At 39.8% G+C, this 14,187-nt stretch overlaps 1 protein-coding gene across 4 annotated transcripts in view; it reads left to right on the top strand.

Moving 5' to 3' along the window:
* The window catches only part of pparab (peroxisome proliferator-activated receptor alpha b), a 38,929-nt gene that overhangs the window by 20,950 nt on the left and 3,792 nt on the right, over positions 1 to 14,187 (top strand). For all 4 annotated transcript variants that reach the window (XM_006782488.3, XM_006782487.3, XM_087843278.1 and 1 more), the window contains exons 4-6: positions 6,216 to 6,354; positions 10,835 to 11,034; positions 13,696 to 14,149. In XM_006782488.3, coding sequence (XP_006782551.1) covers positions 6,216 to 6,354; positions 10,835 to 11,034; positions 13,696 to 14,149 — 793 coding nt within the window. The remainder of the gene's footprint in view (positions 1 to 6,215; positions 6,355 to 10,834; positions 11,035 to 13,695; positions 14,150 to 14,187) is intronic.

Here is a 14,187-nt window from a genome sequence, read left to right as displayed (position 1 = left end):
CGTTCTCTTAAAGCACTCAATAACTGAGAAATGATTATGTAGAGCAGGAGTTCTCACATTGCTGATGACAGCTGTGAGAAGAAAGTGAGTCCTTCTGTCACCTTGTATAATGAGCTGAGTGAGTGACAATGATGACAGTAAAAGGGTTACTGCGATGGTGGAAGAAACTGTAGGAAGTATTCGTTACAGTTGAGGAAAAACAGCAGTAGTTTAGCCAAAATTTAAAAAAATAGGAATGAATGAAAATATGATTTTTACTTTAACGTTGATAAAGGTTTTTCTGTTACAAGCTACTGATGATTGCACAGCCAAACCATGGAATCGAAGTCTTTATTTCAAAGATATAAGAAAGAAATGTTTATTTACAAAAGAAATAAATGAACATGAAATAAAACAGGGGTGTCAAACTCAAATACACAATGGGCCAAAATTCAAAACTGGATCAAAGTCGCGGGCTAACATTGATATTCACTGAAAAAAATCTTCCTCCAAATATAACAAGGAATCTTTTCTTATGGACTCAAACAAGTTTTGCTGAAAAACTGAATATGGACCACGCAAAGCTCAATACTAAACAATATATATAACTTATATAAACGTATATATAACTTAATATTGCGCACATGCAAAATCAAAATTCCAATTAAATAACACATCAGTGGAATTAATTTCTTAAATAAAAAATTGTATTTGCAGCCTTCTGAATTCAATTTTATCATTTTATCATTTATCAAATTTTCATCATATTCTCCCACCTGTCCAGAAAGCTCCTGTTTTCTGCCTTTCTTTTTGTCATTTTGGGATAGGTAGCATGGCAGTATTTGCATGGTTGCTATGACTATGGTCAACAGAGGAGAGGATGCTAATGGGTCCTGTCATGACTAACATGCCAAAACACCAACAGAGCATTCTGGGAATTAAACTATTAGCATAGCATCTTTATTTGTAATGCACTTTACATCCAACAATGTTGACCAAAGTGCTACAAATATAAAACAGAGAGGAAACAGTTTAAATTACATATAAAATATGTTAAAATTAAAAATAATATAATTAGTAAGAAAATATATTAAGAGACATCAACATCAACATCAAGTCCTGCTGTGCTAAAAGCCAAGGTAAATAAATATGTTTTAAGACGTAATTTAAAAACAGATAAGGAAAGTGCTTGTCTAACATGTAAAGGCAACTCATTCCACAATTTTGGTGCTGCCACAGCAAACGCCCGATCCCCTCTGAGCTTACGATTAGTCCTGGGCACGCTCAGGAGGAGCTGGTCTGCCGACCTGAGGGACCGGGAAGGTATGTATGGATGAAGAAGCTCAGAGAGGTACAGAGGGGCAGCATTGGACAAACATTTAAAAACAAATAAAAGCAGCTTAAAATGGATCCTAAAATGCACGGGCAGCCAATGAAGTGAATATAAAACTGGGGTGATATGCTCGTATCTACGAGTGCCAGTTAAAAGGTGTGCAGCAGCATTCTGGACTAGCTGCAGTCAAAAAACAGAAGATCGACTCACCCCAAAATAAAGAGAATTACAGTAATCCAGCTGAACGGTTACAAAAGCGTGGATTACTGTTTCAAATTGCTGTCTCGTAAGAAAGTGCTTAATTTTGGCCAGTTGCCTCAAATGAAAGAAACTAGACCGTACAACCAAACCAATCTGGCTTTCAAGCTTAAGCTCAGGATCCATTTTAAAACCCAGATTAACAATCTCTGGTTTACAGAATGATTTCAGGGATTGCAAATCAACACACGGAACAGCAGTAGAGGTGGGTCTAAACACCATTACTTCAGTTTTAGAATCGTTAAAACAAAGAAAGTTTAGCGCCAACCATGACTTGACGTCGACAAACAATTTACAGATAACCCATCTTTCTTTTTAAGAGGAACATAAATCTGGCAGTCATCTGCATAACAGTGAAAAGAGAGTCTGTGCTTTCTAAGAATCGAGCCCAATGGAAGTAAATAAAGTGAAAACAGGATAGGGCCCAGAATGGAACCCTGCGGTACTCCATGAGACAGCGGAGCACGGGAGGACTCACAGTTTCCTAAGCAAACTGAAAAGGTTCGATTTGTTAAGTAAGACCTGAACCATTTCAGAGCCACACCTGTTATACCGACACACTGCTCCAAACGCGAGATTAAAATTTCATGGTCTACAGTGTCAAATGCAGCAGTTAAATTGAGTAAAATAAGAATGACACTTTCACCAGAATCACATGATAAAAATATATCATTAAAAATTCTTAAAAGTGCTGATTCAGTGCTATGCATTGCTTTAAAACCAGATTGAAAAATCTCCTGAACATTTTGTGCATTCAAGTATGAGATCAATTGGTCATATACAATTTTTTCCAAGACCTTAGATAAAAAGGGCAGCTTAGATATTGGTCTAAAGTTAGCAGTACATGCACTGTATAATACTGACAGGCCAGCTCTAATGGTAATTAGGCTGCGGGCCAAATTTGGCCCGCGGGCCAGAGTTTGACACCTATGAAATAAAAGAAAGCTATCATGTTCACGTGAAAAAAAAGCTAATGATTTCCTGTTGGAAAAGGAGTAGGAGAGAGCTCTAGGTCAGGGGTGTCGAACTCCAGTCCTCGAGGGCTGGTGTCCTGAAACTTTTAAATGTCTCTCTGCTGCAACACAGCTGAGTGAAAATGGGTCATTAACAAGACTCCGTAAGACTTGACTGCAAGCTAAATAAATGTAAGTGTTTGGAAAATTGTATTTCTAAAAATACTATTATTGTACCATGTTCATTCACTAATGAGCTGCTGTAACATGAATCAAATGACTGAATTGCCACTTCAGTATGTAGTCAAGTTTTGCTAATGACCTACTAATTTTATTAAGGTGTGCTGCAGCAGGGACACATAGAAAAGTTTCAGGACGCCGGCCCTCGAGGACTGGAGTTTGATACCCGTGCTTTAGGTCATTATATGCCAGGGGTGGGGAGCTCCAGGCCTCGAGGGCCAGTGCCTTGCAGGTTTTAGATATCACCCTGGGTCAACACACCTGAATGAAGTGATTAGTTCATTACCAGGCCTCTGAAGAACTTCAAGACATGTTGAGGGGGTAATTCAGCCGTTTCAATCAGCTGTGTTGGATCAAGGACGCATCTAAAACCTGCAGGACACCGGCTTTTTAGGCCTGGAGTTCCCCCACCCCTGTTATATGTGTATAAGTTTTCATTATACAATCAAATCTATACATATATGTGCTAAATAAATATACTTATCGAATACACAAGCTTTTTTAGATTAATATATATTAGTGCTGCCAGCGTTAATCTCATTAAAATGACGTTAAACGCCATAACCACATTAACGTGGCAAATCTCTGTTAGCAAGTTACTGCGGATCGCACCGTGCGTGGGGCTTCACGGTGTCAACGCGATAAAATATCTTTATATATATCTCAGGGCTCGCAAAATTTCAAAATCCCTGGTAGCCCTTCGGGCAGAGACTCTTCACTTTTTTGTAGCCCAAAATAAATTTAAGTAGCCCGAATAAAAAAGAGAGCAATTTTTTGATTGATGTTTTGTTTCCTGTTTTGTTTCCGTTACAATATTATACATTAAAGTATGATATTGTAACGGAAACAAAACATTAATCAAAAAATAGTTGAAACACAAATTACAACATTGTATAAAAATTACAATCATCAACTCAAATACTTGGTTCTAATTGAACAGAAATATCTATGAACTTGTAAGAACTGTGTAGAACATGAATCAGTCTGTGTCAGATCCTGAATTTGAAATTTCCACTGAAGTCACAGGGCAGAGGCAAGTGGAACCAAGATCGAGGCCATTTGCTTTTTGAAGTTTGCAAAGACTGCTAAATTTTGCCAGTGGTAGTTCACTCTTTGCAACATAGTAGCTGTTCTAAACTGATTTTCAGGTTTATTTTTAGTATGTTATTTGCAATTGGTGTTTGTTCTGGGAAATATATTGCAGACTGAGCAATAATGTATTTCTTGCATTTCTCATGGGTTCTTTCTTAAAATTACTGGTCCCAGTAACAAAGGCGCTTGTCGACTCAGAAATCGAGGGAAAACCAACAACACACCCGGCAGAACATTATGTTATTTACACGGGTGCACATAAGTGGTCCGCATGTGCGCATTCGCTGTCAAAATAAAAGACGCGCACCAGATAAGAAGTTTCAACGCGCGTTTGCGTCCATATAAAAGGCACTGTTTTTGTCCGCTAGAGTGGGATTTTCACGGCACATTCTGCACCACCTCTATGTGCGTTCATCATTTGTTTGAAGCCAGCTCACCTCCTGCAACCACTTGTCCGAGAATACGAGCTTCTTTTGCGGTTCGGACTCCTTCTGACATTTCTTTGGAGGTGGAGGAAAACCAAAGTAATTGCTTAAAGGAGCTTCTTCGACATCTTTAAGAGTTCTAAACAAATGTCTGTCCTCCTCCACAAAATCCTATGTACGCAAACACGCGTTGCAACTTCTTATCTTGTGCACGTTTTTTATTTTGACAGCAAATGCGCACCTGCGGACCACTTATGTGCAGCCCTGGTTATTTAGCTCATCATATTGCAGCCACAGAAATTCTTTTGTCCATGAAACCATAAAGCTGCACTTTCTTTTTGCCTTATAGTCTGATTTGTCATAACTTTTCCGTTTTGTGGTAAGCTTTTCTTTGGCTGTCACTTCTTCACCCTGACCTGTCTTATTTGGCTCAGCTGAACTAAAATATATATCCTGCTGCTTTTACACACGCACTCACATAACGCTCAGCGATTCTCTGCGCGATCAACCTCTCACATGTTTAAGCTTGCTGCGGGAGATTTCACTTGTCATGTTTGCATAGTAAGCTAACGATTGATAAGACGACGACAGAGGAATTGGTGCGCAAATTATCGTCACTCGCCAATCAGTACTGTCGCTCTCTATACACAGTTCGCGCGATTGCAAAGTGAAAGCAAAAAACAAGCGCAAATTCAAACGCGATTTCAATATGTCACATATTGACAGTGGCTCATCGATGCCAATGACATAATTACCCAGCTACATTTACGAAAGAATGCAAAAGCATTGACATATATTTTTCCTTCCTATGATAGCCCGACGGGCAGGGCAGAGATAGAGTTTGGTAGCCCGACTGGCAAAATCGCTAGCCCCGGGACGTCGGGCTAGCGATTTTGCGAGCCCTGTATCTGTATACACTGATCAATAATTATTTAAATAAACATATCTAAAAGTTTTGCTTTTTATATATACATATATCCATATTTAATGTAAAGCATGACCGTTAAGCACCCTGCCTCATCCATATACTGATTTATAAGTGGGGTTTTTTTTTTTAATATAATTTTTTTTATTTGTGTAAAAATAAATAAATAAATTAATAAAAAAATAAGGAAACAACAACCATGGAAACCAATAGTTGTCAATAATTTTCTTATAACACAGACACACACACACACACACACCTGTTTTTGTTTAGTTCTTCTCAGATGTTTGGTCAGCGATCAGTAATAGAAACATGACCCTCACCATGTCAGGACATTCATTCAGGATGACATTGGATGTAAGCAAAGCCGGCATGCAGCCCACTTGAGCGAATCTGAATTTCTTTTCCATCACCGTGTTATTGTATACCTGTTTGTGTGCCAGTGTCAGGCTCAGGGTTAGTAGGTGAAAGTCAGCCGGTGTTGCGAGCTCACATGACTGTCACACGTCTGTGTATTCTTGCTCCGTACGTACTTTAGCAAACTGATTGACTGAGTTTTGGATGAAATCTTTGAAGCTTGCTGTTAGTAAGGATAAATGTGTTATGAAGCACCTCCTCAGGACATTTTCCTACCCTTCGATGAACTAAAAGTGCTGTTTGGTCCATCTGTTCCTTACCAAAGTTAAATATTGCTTTGTGTTAAGGTTGTGTAAACAGAAGGAAACTGGTGGTATTGCTTTGTGAACAAAGAGCTGCTTTTCCCATGATTATCGTCTTAATACAGTGGGGAGACGATAATTTTATTTCTGAAACTGGCTGCTGAACGGCTAACTTTATTAAAAGTAAAATGTAAACTTTACTCTGTTTTATTTAAATTTTTATGAACTTTCTCAAAGAATACTTCACTTTGTGTCTGAGCAGTCTGGTCAAATGAAAACACGTTTGCTTCATGTGAGCACTAATTACATTTCTTATGTTCTTTTTTTTAACCCCTCCCCTCAACCCCCCAGGGTTTTTTTCGCCGGACCATCCGTCTGAAGCTGGAATATGACAAGTGTGAACGTCGCTGCAAAATCCAAAAAAAGAACCGCAACAAGTGCCAATACTGCCGCTTCCAGAAGTGCCTGTCAGTGGGAATGTCCCACAATGGTGAGTCCTGGGCTGTGCTTTGAGCTCAGAAGCACACATCCACACATCCATCTTGCTTGTTACTTGTAAACACAGACTACTTAACAGAGTAGCACAGTTGTGCTGCTGCCAGGAAAGATTGAACAGGCACGTACCCACATAATTAGCACAAATAAACCATCAGACAGTTGGGTGTTCAGATGCATGTTAAGGCAGGTCCCTAACTGACACCTAATTCAGGCGAATATAGATTTATATGTCGTCTTCATTTAACCTTTGGACAATTTCCACTCTTTTTATTCAGAAATAGACCAGAAACAAACCTGCAGATGGAAGGCACGCCTGTTCTCTGTCTTGACAGTGCTAGTATCACATTGCATTATAATTACATTGGCTGAAACTGCTTGACCCATTTGGTGCAGATGTGCAAACAGGAAGGGAAAATCACATGACCTTGTGCGTCCCTCCACCCGATTTTTTTTTTTTTTTCCAGCTTGCAAATACCTGGAGCTCACTAATAGTCAGATTTTGTGCAAATTTAGCACATGGAGAACATCAGGAGAGCAGTGGTTCTCAGTATTGCTAATTTATCACCGTTACTAGTTCGTTGAACTTCCGCATAGTTCTGTTCACTTGGACACTGAAAAGAAATCTTGTGTTTTGCAGCAATAACCTCTATTTCGCATGTTGGAACACAAAGATTTCACAATTGGAAAAGCTTAAAAGATTCCACCTTGGTGTGGGCTGTCTTTCTTTTACATACAAAAATATTATGTGTGAAATGATATTTACACTCAAAATATAGCACGTCATGTTGACCCTGGGCTAAGGTCATTTACTGATCGAAAACATGAGTGTATGTGTTTGTATGAGTGGACTTCTGCTAAAGGTATCAAAAAGGTCAATGCAGCCAGTCTGTGCACACAGAGTGTGTGCACACTTTGCCGATATTCCACGCTGGTGGTAGCTAGAGGTGGGAATCACCATACATCCCACGATACAATATTATCACAATACTTAACGCACGATACGATATTATTGCAATTTTTTTTTTAATATTTTGCAATATTCAGATTCTGTACATAAAGGTAAACTTTATCAATATTCATTTTATCTAATATCAAAGTCTCACACTCAGTCTTTCTCTCATTTCAGTCAGTTGTATTGTTGACAAACTGAACGGTTTGCATTACAGTCTAGTCCAACTTAACTGAATGCAACCATCTGGTACAATTATAGCTATTCTGAACTATGCAGTTTATGAAAACTATGCAGCCCCTTCAGCAACTGAAGAATTTGAAAGTAAATTAAAACAAAATATAATTTTCCATTAAATAAAAAAGTTTTAAACTTAATTAAAATAAAACATGTCTTAAATTAAAATAAGTAAACTGTCATGTTTATTGCTGCCAAAAAAAAAGTTAAAAACATTTGGACAGTGAAGGAATGTCAGGATTCTTGCTCAGAAAAAGGATCAACATGCTTTGAAGTCAGAGTCCAGAAACACTTTTTTTGTAACAAAATATCAATTTCTGCTGTCCCTGTATCGATACATTATTAGCAAACAAAATATCACGATACTACACAGAATCGATTTTTTTCCCCCACCCCTTTTGTAGCAAACCTGTGGACGTGTAACAGCTTTGATTTCTCTCTGGAGAGATTGACCGAATATAGCCTTCTGTGTTGAGATATAGTTTAGGTTACCCCTCCTCTTATGGTTTATGTTATTGACTTCATTGAGCAAAATGTAAGCGAGTACAGGAACTTGAGGGTATGTGAGACCGTCGCAACCTTACAACCTGATCTTTGGAGGTGTGATGACACCACAGGACCACAGCACGGCTATTTTTGTATGTCTCTTTGTATTGCTTTAGAGTCATTTACAGTAGACACAATGGAAGATCCTCCCCAAGGTTTGCATTTTATTTTATTTTTTTAAATTTCAAATGTAAACCGATCAGACATTCAAAGTTAAAGCATCAACAGAAAGGTGAAGAAGTTTAGAATAAAAATGGTTACATTTACATTTCAGTCTCAGCATGTAGTTTATGTAAAAGTCTTTATTTCCAAAACGTAATCGAAAAATGGACTGGTACACCGATCAGGCAGTGATCAGACTCATCTGTTAGTGGGTGGGATATATCAGGGAGCAAATGAACATTTCGACCTCGTAGTTGACATGTTAAAATCAGGAAAAACGGGCAAGCGTGAGAATTTGAGCAAGTTTGACAAGAGCTAAATTGTGATGGCTAGACGGCTGGGTCAGAGCATCTCCAAAACTGCACCTCTTTTAGGGTGTTCCCAGTCTGCAGCGGTCAGTATCTGTCAAAGGTGGTCCATGGAAAGAACAGTGGTGAACCAGTGACAGGATGATTGATGCACATGAGGAGTGAAGGATCGCCAGTGTGGTCCGGTCTAACAGACAAGCTATTGTAGCTCAAATTGGTAAAAAATATTTAATACTTTCTGATAGAAAGATGTCAGAATACACAAATGAGTCAGGGATGGTCAGTCAGATTTTTTTTTTCTTTTACTTCATGCATACCGCCTTATTAAGCAATACTGCAGACCACGTGACCCTTTCATGGAGGTGGAATTCCCTGATGGCCTCTTTCAGCAGGATAATGCACCCTGCCACAAAGCAAAAATGGTTCAGGAATGGTTTGAGCACAAGTTTGAGTTGTTTGATCCATGGAGGCCTCACCTCTCAGCTTTGATGAATTAAAGGATATGGTGCTAACATCTTGGTGCCAGATATCACAGCACACCTTCAGGAGTCTTTCCCTGAGGAGCCGGGCTGTTTTTAGCAGCCAAAGAGGACCAAGACAATATCTAGGCAAGTGGTCATAATGTTATCCTTCATCATGGTATATAGTGCTTTTCTACTCTAAATGAACACTCAAAGTACTTTTTTAAAACAAGCTTCATTTACCCAAAAATACACACATCACACTTTTCTTTACCTAAACACTTTGTTTCTAAGCATTGCAACAGCACAAAAACTCTTTATCAGCAAAAGGGACTGAAAGTTTTCTCAAATCCAGCAACTTATTTCCTCACGCATTTCATTTGCTGACAAGACGCAGACGACTCAGCAGACTGACGGACTGACCCCTGCCCACCTTCAGCTCCCTTCCACTCTTATCCCCTCATACTGTCGCTTAGGAATTAGACTTACACAAAGCTTAGCATCAATCACTTCCTGACATCTTAATTGGACTTGGCTCCTGGCCAGGCGCCCACCGTGGAGCTTTGCTAGCTTCAGATGATCCATCCACATTCTGAGCAGTAATCTAAAGGGCCCTCGTGCTGCCTGCCAGCTCAAGGTCTCATCCTTGCGCAGTCCTCTTCAGTATGCTCGGATTCATTTTGTAAGCAACCATCAATAAATATCTGATGTTTTTTTAATGCTTTTATGGGCTTATAAAAAACAGGCAGTTAGTACAGCTGGTTTCCTCACATAGACGTGCAGATTTGTGTGTGAGTAAAACAGCTTGTGCACATTTAAACTAGTGAAGAGGGGTTGGAAATAGTTCACCTCTAATCTCATTAGTCAAATGGGATCAGACAGTCTGAGCGATGCCAGCATCCTCTCATAGAGAAATAGCACTTATTAGCACATGTTGTTGAAGAACGTTTCAAGCAAATGTTGCCCACTTTGTAATTTGTGCTAACTTATGTCATTACTGTAATGCACAAAAAGTCCATTTGCCTTTCAATGGCAAGCAGACATGTTTACCGTCTCTTTTTTTTTCTTCTTATCCTTGCATAATGTTTCATATAGCACAGGATATTTCTGATGCACTGAAACTTGTTACATATTTGACTGAACCTTCTATTGTAAAGTGTTTTTCCTGACCTTTTAAACTGTTTTTGTTGCTGCAGATTTATTGTACGTGTTCAGGCATAGCGAGATGTTTTGGCAAAAGCCAGGGGAGCTAAATTGACTTCATGAAACAAGTCTCTTGTTTCTTCGATGTTTGTACTTTCATCCGGCTATAAGCCACTGAATTTAAGCTGGCACTGAGACGGGCAGATACAAGTTAAATTACATCTTTGATTGAGCTCAGCATTGGAAGTTTATGGTGTTATCATGGAATGTGTTCTGTTGTGTTCAGCTATAAATGCCGTTTTAACTTGTCCATTCCATCTGTCTATTCTCTTCCACTAAATTCATCCTGTGCTTGTATGTTATTCAAGAGTCCCTTCTTTAGAATACACTATAAGGCTGTCTGCATATCCTCTGTGGTGTTTGGCAACAGATATGCTTTCTGCAGTACTACCATATTAAAGTGTTAGCTTTTTGAATTTGCAGAAATTGTTTATATTTTCTGGATACATTTAATATTTTGCCTTCATTTTTAAGTTTGCTTGAAACAGTTGTATTTAGCAAGGTGCTTTTACTGGAACTGCACTTGGTGTAACTGAAATAAATCTATGACTCGACACTTTTATGTCACCACAAAGTCATCTCCATCTCTCTGTGTGCTGTCCGCAGCCATCCGGTTTGGTCGGATGCCCCAGTCAGAGAAGCTCAAACTAAAGGCGGAGATGGTGACGGTGGAAAAAGAGGTGGAAAACCCCCAGCTAGCTGACCAGAAGACCCTGGCCAAGCACATTTATGAGGCTTACCTGAAGAACTTCAACATGAACAAGGCCAAGTCTCGATCCATTCTCATGGGCAAGACCAACACTGCTGTACGTTGATTAGTGAGTAAAGTAATGGGTTGGTGAGTGAAAGGTGTTGCACATGTGGACCTCATATTCGCACGTTCTTCCATTTCCAGCTTTTCCTCATAGTGCGAGGTCATGCGGTTTTGTAACTTTTAATTTCTTTTTTCCCGGCTGGAGTGATTTCAGTCTCTTTCTGAGCACATAAAATACATTTTGCAAAGTCATGTCTCAATATGACCTGGCAATCACTCCCTTAGAGATTAGACACAGCCAGCCAATGACAAAAATAAGTTGCTCAACCAGTGGAGCAATTCAGCACACAGGATGGGCAAGGACTTACTTAAGCCTGTTACTTAGCCTTTCACTGTGCATTTCCCTTAATGTGTATGTTCTTTTTATCACCCATTCCCATTCACCCTAAAAGCATTCCCCCCTCTGATGTGCTTCTTTCCTACTGAGGGGGATAAAAAGCGGGGGGCTAGAAAAGGAGAGGTTCATGGACTGCAGCCCAGAGAGTCTGAATTCCATGGATGGATGTGTAGGTGTAAAATAGGTCAAGAGGGACAGATCGGTCCAAGCGCTCATCCAAGTTCAGGCACAGATCTTATCCACTGCTTCAAAGCTCCTGATGAACAAGCAGAGTGGGTAGAAAGTACTCAGTGACTGAATATTGTTTAACCTACCTTTGCTATCGCAGCACTTTTACACAACTCGTAACTGCCCATAAAAGTCTTGTTGTAATTCTTGCCAGTGGTCTGTGTACAAATTCCAACAGTGCGGCATGTTAAATGTACATCTCAATAAGTCTCGTCAAATTTAACTTTATTCATACAGATACTATTAAATATACATGTGTATATATGTCTTGATCTGGATACAAATGCTTGTCACTTCAACCCAGGCCTAAAGGTCTCACCAATGAGTAAACAGCAAGTTTCTGCATTCTGAAAACTTTATAAGCGAAGATTAGTATCTCCTCCCTGCTTTGACGTGTTACTCCACTGCAGCGTCTTCTGTTTAAAAAACAATTCAAATGATTGCAATGCCAGTACACATTTGTGTAGTTCATGTGGACTGGGGAGTTTGGCAAGCAGTGATATATTATAAGGACAGTTTTGGAAAACACTAGTTTGGCTATTTCACTTAAGAGAAATAGAAAGACACTTTTTAAAAGAATTCCACCTATTTAGTCTTTCTTTTAATGCATCATAATAATAATTCTAGCGAGGTTTACTCAAAAATATGTTGTGCTCAAAAAGCAAAGTATACACTCTTTGACTTCTGGAGCTGTGAACCTTTTTTGATCTTCTCCTCATCTGAACCTCCGTTATCAAATCAAGGAATGTTAGCGTGACGTAAAAGTACAAAATTAACCACCTCAGCGTCGTGTTGCGCATACCTTCCCTTGTTACTCTAGCCCACAGTTAGAGCAGCATTCATGAGTCAGAGCTCCGATGTGCAGCAGCAGGTGTAAAGCTGTTCATCGAAATGCTGTAACTTGTCCTCTGTGGGAACAGTGACATAACCGAAACACCCGTTAACTGCCCACAATGCTTTTGTTTGCTTTCTGTACAGGTACACTCACTGTAAACAGACCTGTCAACTGGGCACAGCGTCAACATTTACAATTTTAGACATTTTGAATTAAACTCTGCGTTTACGCTGCATTTCTTTGAGCTCTAACTGTGCCTTCAGTTGTGGATATTGTGAGTAACATCTAAATTATTATTTTTTTTAATTGTCTTGGTCGATGATTTCGTTGTTGTGACAATGCTTCTTGGAAATAAATTTTATACTGTTGGAAAGCCTGTTTGTTTCCCCAACAATGGCGCCAGAAAATGACAGAAAATGCTTTTGTGGGTTGCGCATATGAAAAACAAAAAAAACCCCAAAAGCCAAATCTTTACTTTCCAGATTTACTGCCAAGAACAGTTGTTACAACAAAGAAATGATTGATCAAACACAAATTTAGTTTATAATTATAGTTACCTACAATCATATATTTCTTATTTTTCTATATAAATATAATTGAATTTAGCAGAACTTCAAGCACGTAATAGTGAACTGTTGTTTCTCAAGCACCAAAACAGCTCTGACTCAGGGCATGGATATGGGACCTCTGTGGGTGTCCAGCGGTTTTTGGCACTAGAACGTTGGCGGCGGATCCTCCGGGCCACATGTCCCAGCTTGGTTGACTCGGATTTGGAAATAGTGGAATGTGTGCATTAGCATCTAAGTTTAAGTGGGTTTTAGCTGTTCAAGTAACTTCCACATGAATTCCAGCATTGCGTTGTGATGAGATGATCACTGTTGCACTTTGTGCCTGTTTGTGAGTTTAATGATGTGGCTGGTGTGTGTGTGTGTAGCAGTAAAATGAAGGACAGTACGTATGTCATCGCGGAAACAAAACATTCAGATATCAATAAGGGCTCTAGGCTTAGCCTTTCCTCTCAGTGAAGATTATTATCTGTAAACACTCCAGTCAGTCAGTTATTCACGTTGGCAAGTTTGCTGAGTCGGCATGTTCCATGTCAGGTCTCGTCTGTCACGAATCGTCTTTTGTTAACAGGCCAAAATCCCAGTTCTCGCTTCTATAGCCTGTGTTGCATTTCAGCTGAGACACATTTTTAACAAAGCATTATATTTTTAGTTTTATAGTGACGTTTATTTCCCTACCATCCACAGCCTTTTGTCATTCACGACATGGAGACCCTCCAGCTGGCAGAGCAGACACTGGTGGCCAAGATGGTCGGCTCCGTGGGAGCAATGAAGGACAAGGAGGTGGAGGTTCGGATTTTCCACTGCTGCCAGTGCACGTCGGTGGAAACCGTCACGGAGCTCACAGAGTTTGCAAAGTCCGTCCCCGGGTTCTCGAGCTTGGACCTCAACGATCAGGTGACTCTTTTGAAATACGGAGTGTACGAAGCCATTTTCGCCATGCTCGCCTCCAGTATGAACAAGGACGGGCTTCTTGTAGCGTACGGCTCGGGCTTCATCACCCGGGAATTCCTCAAGAGCCTGCGTCGACCGTTCAGCGACATGATGGAGCCAAAGTTCCAGTTTGCCATGAAGTTTAATGCGCTGGAGTTGGACGACAGTGATCTGGCTCTCTTTGTGGCTGCCATCATCTGCTGTGGCGGTGAGGAAATTTGTTGCATGCATTCTTCAGTATCCTAT

The sequence above is a fragment of the Neolamprologus brichardi genome, chromosome 7, assembly GCF_056152115.1.
Source record: "Neolamprologus brichardi isolate AB-2024 chromosome 7, ASM5615211v1, whole genome shotgun sequence".
NCBI lineage: Eukaryota > Metazoa > Chordata > Actinopteri > Cichliformes > Cichlidae > Neolamprologus > Neolamprologus brichardi.
The sequence above is the reverse complement of the archived record's forward strand: the minus strand, read 5'-3'. Positions and strand labels throughout refer to the sequence as shown.